The following is an 11,827-nucleotide window of genomic DNA, read 5'->3' as shown; positions in this document are numbered from 1 at the left end:
CGTATGATTTGTGTTCCTGTCTGCCAGTTTGACTACAATACAATAATGCATCTCTATGTGAACAGAGTAATTATTATTTATAGGATGATCACCACCCTGCGTGATTGTTAAGAAACTGTTGCAAAATAAATGGGTTTCTGGGATGTTGAGCTGCTCCTTTGTACACATGACAGTTGAGGCTCTGCAGCCTGTCAATATGTGTGTGTGTGTGTGTGTGTGTGTGTGTGTGTGTGTGTGTGTATGTGTGTGTGTGTGTGTTTATAGTGAGTAGCACAATGGCATTCTTGAAAAACACTTGTTTTTCAGCGGTCACATTATATATCAGCATTCTGCATTGTTCCTTTTTGCGTTCAGCGTCTCCTTTTTTTTTAGCTCTCAGAACCTCACATCACACTTGATGATAATTTTAAATAGTCTGTAGGATCCCATCAGGACTCTGTAAGTTAATGATTATATAAAATAAGAACACACATTTTTAAGTTGTAAGAATGTCAAACCTATTTTAAATTCTCTATCATAAAAAAAATATTTCATTGAACAGGATTGGGATCTGAAACACCAGTTGGTCTCTAAATTTAGCAAAGAAACACTTCACCAATTTTTGCGAATCACATCATAACTTCTTCCCTTCTGAGCTTTAAATCTATCCATCAGTCTTTATTTGTAGCACTACAAATGTTATCTCAAGACACCTTTCATCTTATTGTACATTATGTAATTAACAAAGACCCTGTATCAAGAGAAGAAATGAGTCTCATCTTGTAAAAATCCACCATGAGTAGACAATTTCAACCTAAAATAGCAAAGAAAAACTTTTCTTTACAGAGAGAAACATCGAGCAGAACCTGACTCATGACTGATCTGCCTTTGAGGAATCAGAAATACTTAATTAATCCCCAGGGAGGATTTGGTGTTACCAATTGCTCATCATACACAGTACAAGTGAGGTAGTGAAGTAGACAATTAAATAAAATAGAACAGAATAAGCAATAATATAAGAAGCAGTAGAATAAGTAGAGTGTGCCATAAGTAGACCATAAGTGAAGACTTACAAAATAAAGCAAAATTTACTCAATGAATATAACAAGAAGTTATTCAAGATATTGCACTTGGGAATTATTTAGGACAGATATTTCACTTTGAAACTGGATAAACAGATATTGCTCATTAGGATTGTGTTAATACTTACTGACTTAACCCTTACATAAAACAAATTTTATGTTAAACATGGATTAATTTATATCTTACACCTTCATGTCAACCCAGATTATTTAACCTTAGGACATAGACTCATGAAAGTCGTTTAAAAGCTGAATAAAAAAGTAGTAGAAATACTACTCAATCTCTCCTGATGGTCTTATTTGTTTGATTTCATTTCACTGATCACTGTGTGTAACAAATTCAATTCAAACCTCAAAATCTTTTCAATCACAATAAAGACATTTAAAATCATTAAATGACTTCATGAACCATATGTCGAACACTCTAAGGGGCTAAACAAAGAGTCACATAAAGGATTCATTTTCTCTGGACCATTAAAGTGTGTGTTCAGTGCTGTAAGAAGTAGATGTTGTGGATGCCTGGATGTAAATGTAGTACCCATTAACTGACAGACAGCTCCTTTTCCTCAGCTATGACACAGCATGTTTAAAATGTAAATTGTTTCCCTGCCGCAGTAAGTCCTGGCTGGGAAACAGACTTGTTTCAGACTGACAGAAACCAGTGGTGGCTTAGCAACTGTCACCCAAGCAACTTATTACAGCTAATGCTCTGACCTGGCTCTGGTCATGTAAGATACTGTTTTTTTTTTTTTTTCCAGCAATCACATTTTGTGGCCCAGCACTTCGGTATCGGACACGTGTTTGTTAGACGAGTGTCACTCGTCCAAGTGGGATATTGATCCAAATCACTTCTCTTGCAGTCTCAGAGGCCATGTGATGGAGGCTGCATGAGATGGAATTTGTCTGTCTGTGTAAAGCTCTTACTGGCCGTGCTGCCAATCCCTCTTTTAAGCTGTGCGTTCAAGCCCAACGGCTCAAAAAGCAGGCGTATGGATTGAATGAATGACTTTCCACTGCTGGAGGGGGGGAAAGAGATACAGCTGTTTTGATGGAGAGGCTGAATCACAGATTTATTCAGCGTAATCCCGGGACCTCTGTGGAACATCTGAAAGTACTGTTGAGGCTGTGTATGGCCAAGCCTTGGGTGTTAATGCTGAGGTCACATCTCTCACATTTCATATTTCATTCATCATCTAGGAGCTAAACTCATTGATGCTTGAGCTGAACATGCTTGTTCATCCATTCATACAACAGGCACAGTCTGTACTTAACTGGCCCTGGGCCAGCCTGTTGTTGCTGTGTACACAGGATATGAAAGAAATATGTTTCTTTTTCCGATCATGTCACATGTTTAAGCTGATTAAAAAAAAACATTGAGATAATTCCTGGTTTTACTCCTCTAGTCTCAGAATTCGATACTTAGACTGCTCTGTAGTAGTGTTCCTTGTACACAAGCTGCTTTACAAAGTACATATTTTGTACTTTATATACCATATGTACTATAAACTATTTACATATTTACATTGCAGGTGTTGTCCCCTTTGACCTGTCTCTGTGATGGTCTTTGCTACAGAGCTGAATGCATCCCCAAGGCTTCGGTTGTGTATACACCTCCTTGTCCCACATCTGTAACAAAACAAATGAAAGAAACTGAAAGTAGGTCAGCGAAGCTAAAACATCAAGCCTGTAGAAAGGATCATTTGGTCCTTTTCAGTACACAACAGCCTCGACTCATTATTCAGAAAAATTCTTCAGCAGGGAAGGAATGTGTAGCAAAAATAATGAACTCTGAAATTCTTCATGACACATTTGTTTCATGATGTTTAAACTGCAAAACTAATTCAGAATGTATCACTTACTTACATTTTTCTTTTTGAGACCCCCCCCCCCCCCCTCCCAAGTCATTGTTTAAATTTGTTAAGTAAAGTCATCTTTGTGTAACTAGGAGAAATCTCTTTTTCTAGACTGGCCTGCCTGGCAAAGCACAGATTACACAGTATCAGGCAAAGACCAGATAGAAGTACAAAAATATACTCTTACTACAAGAGGTCCAGATCCAGATATTAACAATGTACTGTCACCTGTAGAGCCAAGCAACCTGCCTCACGCCCTGATGCTCTCGACAAAAGAGTAACGCAGAATGAAACATGGATACAACATGGCAAAGTGCCAACCAGGGTCTCCTTTAAAGAGCCAAAAACTTAACCTGGTTTCACTAGAACTGAACAAAACTGAACTGAGTAAGTAATTAAAGTTTTATTTCATATGTATTACATATAGTTAATATATTTAGATACCATCTGTATGAACTTGTAGATAGGGATGCCACTGGGAGCGCTTTGGGTTCACTGTCTTCCCCAAGGACACTGAGCGTTCAGGTCTGCTGGAGCCAGGTTGCCCTCCTTCAATTGGCATCTTGACCAAGTCTTCTCCTGAGCCACAGCCGGTCTTTGAGAGGCGACAGCGTGACAAAGCACCCTCCAGGGTTTCCTGAAAATGCAGTGATAACCTCTCTCAAAGGCCTTCTTTTTTCTTTCAAACAATAGTTTATTAAATTTTAACATGTAATGAAAAAACATGCAAACAGCTTAGACTGCAGTTATAACTATATCATATTAGTCTATTATATAATATAATAATATAAATGTAACATAACAGCAATGATGGAAGTAAATCAAAACAAAAAATAACTGAAAAAGCAGCAGCAATGGCATTTTGAAGACCTCAACTTATTACAAAATTCTCATCCCTTAAAAATTCCAGAAAAGGTTTCCTTACTTATCTTATCAAACTGTTTTCTTTTCCCTCTAACAATATATGCAAGTCTTTCCAATGCAAGATATATAGCAATCTTCTTTAAACACTGGTTTAGAGAGCACTTGCACAATTTTCCAGAGAAGAGCAATCATTCTTATTACTTTATGAAGTCCAAAATCAATCAATACTGATTGTTTAAAATTGACAACAAAATAATGACCTTCTCATTAAAATATATCTAACACAGCGTCATACAGAGCTTGCCCTACTTGCTGCAGCTGTCAGGCAGTCTGGGTCTATCACTGCTCGGCTGCTGGATGGACTGTGTGCTGCTTAGCTGAATTTTTTAGAAGTACATTGACCAATTTTTCAGAACTGACCCACATTGTTTGGGTGTAGTTGTCTCTGCTCATTGAGCTGCTGTGTCTGCTGTCCCAGAAGTCTGTGTGTTTGGCTAGCTTTATTGTAGTGCTCCAAAATCACTGAACCCATCCATTAAAGCCACTATACCCTCCCCTAAAAAAAACCAACCCAAATCAAAAGATAAAAAATCAAATCCAGCTCAGTGAACATCAAGGCTCCATCAGTAGTTTTATGTTGACCCTTTCAGAGAAAAAGGCATTTGTTCAATTCTGACAGTGTTGCAGGTAATTTTTTTTTTTTTTTGTGGAGATGTCATAAGCTGTCCAAACGTTAACTGTCGTTTTTTTCTGAGACAGCACATGTAGCATTAAGCAAAAGAAAGGACAAAAAGAGGTCACTGTGTAGTTCTGTCTGCAGCTTTCAGAATGACCCTGCTGCTCTGCATTCAGCCGGAGCACTGAGCTCCCCCCCTCCATCCATTCATCCATCCATCCATCAACCAGCCCTCCTCCTGACTCTGGTCCTGCTCCAGCACTTAACAAGGATTTAATGTCACCCAATCATCTGTCAGGCAGATCAGATCAGAGCTGTAATACACAGCAGCGGGTCCCGCCGACGAGGCCACACCCGGGTACAGAGAAAGTCCTGAAAAACAACAGCATAATCCCACAATCAGCATAATAACTCTCCTTTGTACACAAAAGTGCTCTGACAAATGAAAATCTGATGCTCCGAGTATGTGCTGCGCTGCATGCTCTCTCAGGACATTTGTCTTTAGACGGATCATTCACAAAATACCAACTGGTGGTTTCCAGCTCATTGACAATATGCTGCTGCAGTTGATAGGAGACCTCAGGATGACACGCTAAGCCTCTTATTAAGCTTTTATTCCCTAATTCCTTACGGGAAGCTATGCTTAGATATGCTGTTGCAATACTGAACAGGGAGAGCTGTGGATGTCAGTCATGAGAGATACCATTGTTTTAACTCCTACGCACATTAACGCTAAACTATCTGCCAACACACAACCAGGGTGTGTTTGTGATATAAAACTGTCTTATCAGATTGTAAACACACCTTGTATCTTTCCCTGATGTCCGTCTTACACTTATGCATTTGGTTCAGAGTTATGAACAAAAGAAACGCCTGTAATTCTTGAAGATGTGGAAGTTGTGTCTTGTATCCAGGATAAATCACCTGTTTGTAATTCTTTTTCCTGCATAGAGTGTAAGAGTATCATATAGTTTCTGCTACGCAGATGTTATCAAAGGCACCTGTGTGTCAGGTCAGGATTTGGTGATAGTTTATGCTGTTTTCTCTGGCCCCAGGTGCAATCAAGCACATCTGTTAATCATCCTTAAGGTTGGACGGGATGCAGCAGAAGTTTGGGTCACTTACCTGGTTTAGTTTCCTCCTGTGAGGAAGGTGGTGCTAACACTTGCAAATGATTTAATCCTTTCCAAGTTTTCTCATTTTTCCCTGTGGGTGTAAATTTTAGACATTGTATTTTATACTTAGGTGTTATGGTTCAGACTCTGAACATGTTATAAATAAGAAATAAAGTGGATGTAGGTTGCATGTGGGAAAAAAATGAGAACACCAGTGTTTAAAGGGCAGACTGTACCAGACCAGATTTATTGTATCAGACTTTAAAGCTGCTTTTCAGTCCGGAGCTGAGCAGATACATCATGTAAATGACCCTCCTCTCTGTCTGTTTGCATTCTTTTTTTATTTATTTTTTTCTGGCCTTTTTTCTCGCAGACTAATTCAAATTTAATACAGTGCACTCTTAATCAGGATAAAGTTTTCAGGACAACTGTAAATGGACTTGTAAGGCATCACAAATTTAGAAACCACATGCTAAATGCAGCACACTAGTAGCAAATTATTACGAAGAAAACCACAAAACATGAAAATCTCACCTTCACAACAAAGTTGTTGAAAAGAATATTTTTACAATTTGTTGAAATAATTTGATCACATGTGCTGAAAAAAATACTATCAACACATAGCTAATTAAAAACGAAATGATTCCTCCTGCATGAAACTCGCATACAAGTATGATTGTGGTTTGTAATTTTAAAACTGAATAGTGTAATTTAGCACTGGACAATTAAATGACAGAACTGCTGATTGGTGAAAATAGACTTTGTAGAGCAGGGTTGGCCAACCTGTGGCTCGGGAGCCGCATGTGGCACTTTGCCTTTCGTTGTGCGGCTCTTTGATCTATTCATATGAGTAGTAATCTAAAATATTGATATATTGATGCCAACGTTGGGATCAATATTGATCAATATTTGGGTGATGAGATTGGTATTGATACGTAAGTTTCAGTTTCTCTTCTCTACATGTGCTCCTCTCATTGCTTATGTGCTCATATCTAGATAGATAGATAGATAGACAGACAGATAGACAGATAGATAGATAGATAGATAGATAGATAGATAGATAGATAGATAGATAGATAGATAGAAAGATAGATAGATAGATAGATAGATGGATGGATGGAACTTTGCCTCTTCTGCAGTAAAAACAGAAATTTCTCTTTGACATGGCTCCAAGTACTAATTCAAACATTTAAGAACACAATTGATGCTGTTTTGAAAATTGGAAATGTATTGATTTTCATTTTTTGTCATTTTGTTTATGTGTGAGAGGAAGTGCGTTTGTTAGACCATATGTGTGATGTGGCTCTTTGTAGCACCACAGTAATTTTTGTGGCTCTTGGTCACTGACTGGTTGGCCACCCCTGTTGTAGAGAGTTAGACCCAAGTCAGAAAACTTGTCAACACATACAGTCAGGTCAAATTACAAATTTGGCACTTAAAAAGTGCTTAATTAATTTGTTAGACCACCTTTCATTAAATTGAGAAAACCACCCAGCATCTTGTGTTTTCAGAGATTTCCCTTCACTTCTCCTTTTGAACGGGAGTGAGAAGTTTCAAACTGATTTGATGTTTTTTATACCCAGATTTAAATCAGAAACCTGGAATTATCATCAGAAGTCAGAAATGAATCACAAAACAACAAACAACCACTGAAACACTGAACAGTTTCCTGTTCAAGAACGTGAAAAAAAAACTGTAATCTGACAATTAAAAAAATTAAAATGTCTTTCACTCTTTTGTAAAACAGTAAATTTGAGAATTCATGGATACAACAATAATTATATTTTAGCATTAAATATATAGTTTTGATTAAAGGGCTTGCAAATTCTGGTGGATTAACCCTGTACAGAAACATAAAATGTGTTTTGGTAGCCATCTACACAAACACCTTACACAGTGGCGTAATACAGTTATTAAGCATTGTATATTTAATCCACTGAGGGGTCATCCAAAAGGGAACTTTAATGACATTTTAATGACATGGAAAGCATTTAGAGGGCAACTTTTTACATCTTTAACTCTGTTGGAGGGCTCATTTTATGTTTTATCTATAAACAAAGGCCTCGAAGAGGGCACGTCATTTTTACAGACAATGGGGCATCAACAGGAGGTATCACCTCACTGACTTCACTGTGTTTACTGAAATGGTGCTAGGCCACAATATGGAATACAGTCAGTAAATTTGAAGTTCATCATAAAAAAGCTTATAATGAACTGCTGGAATAACCTCTGCTGAAGTGAATTATTTGTTGTCTGAAAAGCAGCATGCTATTACAGTAAGGTGACAGTCAGATGTTATAAACATTCAGTTAAATACAGTATTTCTTTCAGGAAAGTTAAAAAAAAAAACATAAAATGGATGGAGTACAGTGATAGATTGCTCGAAAACCTTGAGTAAAACAGAAATGTTTGCTCTAAGATGAAATCTATTAGGCTTCCCTGTCATTGTTTGTGTTAAAGCTCTGATGCACAGTACAATGCCCTTTTTAATGTGAATATAATTTTAGCCATGGCTCTTCAGCTGACCGTGACAAAGTGACAGTAAATACACTTCATCATCACTGTAAACACTCATGCTCCACTCGAGTGACCCTCCTCCTCCTCCCCCTCCTCTTCCTATAAAGCTGTGGGAAACCCCATCCGAGTGTTAGACACATTGAGCCAGAGATTATAGACGAGCAGCTCACATCAAGGAGTCACCAGCCGGGGATAACCAGCCAGATGTTTTTGTTTTGTTTAGTAAAACTTTGTTTTTAATGTGGGATGCGATTTTCTGTGGATCTTACCGCGGTGTATGTTGGACAGTGATAAACTGAAAGTGAAAATAACTGCGCTAAACTCTGATTTACTCGTGTTTTTTAAAGATAATTTTTGTTCAGAGAACTCAAGACCACAGAAGGACTCTAACCTAGAACCGATAAGTCTTCAAGTCGACTTTGAGAGGAAAAAGACTCACCATCATTTATTTATCGCTTACATTTTCTTTTTCGGTGACAGTCGAGTTAGAGAACCACCTTGCAAAACGCTTTAATCCCGTCACTGCTGGTTAATCTGTTCATCCTAATTTATTCCCGGCACCATGATGTCCAGTGTGCGCCGACACAGCCTCCGCCTCCAGTCTGAGCTCCACCGCTGGAGCATCTGCGACCCCGGCAGCCACCTGCTCCCGGACAATCTGCTGGCCCGGGTCCCTGCCTGCATCTCCCGCTCCAAATCCTGCACCAGCTCAGCTGGGGAGTCTGACGGCAGCCGCGGCAGCTGGTCGTCCGCAGACTCGGTCATCTCCTCCGACTCCAGCGGGGAGCCCGTGGAACCCGGGAGCCCGTACCGGGTGGTGCTGTTGGGGGCCAGCGGGGTCGGAAAGACGGCGTTCGCCAGCATCTTCGCTGGAGCTGCAGACAGCATGGACAGTGATGACTGCGAGCTGTGTGGAGGTGAGAAGCAGACGATAACTTCTCCATTATTCCTGAGACAAATGCCTAACTCATTTGCAAAGGCGAAAACATTAATTATCCATCAACTTTTTTTTAAACCAAATTTAAAAAAAAAAGTATCTTACAGAAAATCTCAACTGACTAAAGTAACTTCAAACTTTGAGTATAACCATACTGCTGTCTGCTAAAAACAAGTGACTTATTATCATAATGTTAAAGACTATAAATAACTCATTTTTGACAAGGTCATTACAATGAAAATGGTAACCTTATAGTTTGATGGTATATACCTGATATTTCTGGTTCATATTCATGGTTTGACTAATTCTACATTTTTCTTGTGCTCTATCTGCAAACTCTTTCAGATGAAGTATGTGAGAAAGAAATTGAAGTGGATGGGGAAACTGCAACTCTAACTGTGCTGGACACCTGGGATTCAGAGGTGAGATGGAAAACCCGCCTGGGTGTCAGAACGCCCTCTGCACTGTGAAACGTGTGACTAACTGTGTCTGTTTGTGTTACCCAGACTGGCACTGAGTGGGCTCAGGAGTGCTGCATGCAGACAGGTGATGCATACCTGTTGCTCTACTCTGTGACTGACCGGGCCTCGTTCCTGAGGGCCTCTGAGCTCCGGATCACTCTGCGCCGCTTCCGTCCTGCTCAGAACACGCCGATCATCCTGGTGGGGAACAAATGCGACCTGGTGCGACGAAGAGAGGTGTCAGTCAGCGGTGAGGACACAAGTCCCTGTCTGCCTGTCTGCCTGTCTGCCTGCCTGTCTGTCTGTCTGTCTGTCTGTATTTATTGTGAAATCTTCCCCACATGCAAGTTCTGAAGTCTGGTTTGTGTTTCAGAGGGTCGTGCCTGTGCTGCTGTGTTTGACTGCAAGTTCATCGAAACCTCAGCTGCTATGCAGCACAACGTGTGGGAGGCCTTCCACGGCATTGTGCGGCAGCTGCGTCTACGCCGAGACTCTAAGGAGGCCAACAAGCGTCGCAGAGACAAACACTGTAAAGCACGGCGTGAGAGCCTCCCTATGAAGGCCAAACGCTTCCTCGACAAGATGGTGGCCAAGAACAATCCTAGCGTGGCCTTTTGGCTGAAGTCAAAGTCCTGTCATGATCTCTCTGTGCTGTAAGAGTCCAACAGGCACTTGTGTTTTTAGCTCCAAACTTTTGAGCAGGTGAACTAGTTTCAGCCTGCAGAACAGAAGCATGGCTGGAGGTGAAGCCTTGCTTCTTGAAGCCTAAAGGTTGGATGGTTCAAACCCAGATCTCAGTGTAAACACAGCGTGTGTGTTTCACATGAGGGGTGTTGGCAGCCTTTTTGTGCTGTTGCAGGCTGAAGTGGACTGAGAGGACTGAGCTTAGTCTGCCTCTGAAGGGACTCCATGATAAGATGACTTTTTCTTTTGTAAAGAGTCTGTGTGGAAATGTTGTTGGAGGTTAAGAGACTGACGGGTAGAGTGTTTTTACATAGATCTCTCTGTTTTCTCTCGCCTCTCCTTTGCTCTCAACCCTGCCAAATGTTTCAGCTGTTGATCCCAAAGTGCTCGCACTACCAGCAGAAAGCTAAATGATCAGAACATTAGATTATTTTGTCTAATTATTCAGTTATCTCTTTAAGTTTATTTATACTGTGCTGTGTTCTGCTTTTATTGTAAATAAACACCACACTGCTTATGTAGTGTTTCTGCTACTCGTATGTATTTATTGTTGCCAATTGAAATAAAGTTGCATAATCTTGTTTTGTCAAAAAAAAAAAACCCATCCCTTTTGTCTGTCACTTCAGCCTCACTAATGACATCTTAGCATACATGACTCAGCTTCAGCACCAACACACGCACACACAGAAACAAAGTTTCACACCATCACAGCCGTGCTGATGAAAGATGAGTCAGGTTGTGGCATTCGAGCTGAAGTTTAGAAAAAGATTAAATCTGTGTGTGTGTTTGTGATGTGTGTGTGTGTGTGTGTGTGTGTGTGTGTGTGTGTGTGTGTGTGTGTGTGTGTGTGTGTGTGTGTGTGTGTGTGTGTGTGTGTGTGTGTGTGTGTGTGTGTGTGTCAGTCAGTGTGTGTCAGAGGGCTGATGGAGAGCAGGGATTCAAGGGCTCAGGGGGTGAGCAGAGATTTGGGTCACAGTTAAACATCCAACACCACCAGCCTGGCTCCTGAACTCCTCTCAGAGCAGGAACAACAAGCATCAACGTGCTGCAAGTGTTACATTCACGAGCAGCTTGTGTGTTTGAAGTGTTCAGAAAGAGGAAGATGTTGTTTGTACATAATGGTTAAAGGATGTTTAACATACACGCTGGACCCAGACTTTACATAATGGAGGCTCTTTCCCTCTGAATAGTTACACTGCACTTTACAGGTTCTGGTTTGATAGCAGTTGTGTGAATCTGTGATTCACTCACAGATTTCTCCTTCCTGCCAGCTGTTGATTCACAGATACGTCTTCCTTGCCTCCACGCTGCTTTGAACTGCATATTATAAGCTCACTCTTTTCATCCCTGGCTGGTGGCGTGTACATCAGGATGTATGGAAGATAATCCCGGCTATATATAAGATAAAGGATACAACTTAATGGCACAACACAGCCTCTCTTTAGATCTCCATTAAGATATTTATGGGACATTCACTGACACACTGTTTAGAGCTTAAAAAAAAAAAAAAGAAGAGATGACGAAGCAATCAGATGCTAACAGCTTCATAGCTTTGCACTCTGTTGACGCATTACGTTGTCATTATAGTCTCTTTCTTCCATTGTCTACACACGGCTCCTTATCAGTGACTGTGTTACTAATGGAAGTGTCACAGGAAAC

At 40.3% G+C, this 11,827-nt stretch overlaps 1 protein-coding gene across 1 annotated transcript; it reads left to right on the top strand.

Moving 5' to 3' along the window:
• Window positions 1-7,914: 7,914 nt before the first annotated feature.
• On the top strand, window positions 7,915-10,717 carry gem (GTP binding protein overexpressed in skeletal muscle). The gene is made up of 4 exons (XM_074683954.1): window positions 7,915-9,003; window positions 9,369-9,445; window positions 9,530-9,734; window positions 9,858-10,717. Exons 1-4 carry the CDS (start codon window positions 8,649-8,651, stop codon window positions 10,139-10,141), a joined length of 921 nt encoding a protein of 306 aa, XP_074540055.1. The 5' UTR covers window positions 7,915-8,648; the 3' UTR covers window positions 10,142-10,717.
• The last annotated feature ends 1,110 nt before the right edge of the window (window positions 10,718-11,827 follow it).

Source organism: Halichoeres trimaculatus, unplaced genomic scaffold, assembly GCF_033239565.1.
Source record: "Halichoeres trimaculatus isolate MK-OKI-2021-1 unplaced genomic scaffold, fHalTri1.1 fHalTri1_scaffold_12, whole genome shotgun sequence".
NCBI classification, from domain to species: Eukaryota; Metazoa; Chordata; class Actinopteri; order Labriformes; family Labridae; genus Halichoeres; species Halichoeres trimaculatus.
This window is presented reverse-complemented; position numbering and strand designations above follow the sequence as displayed.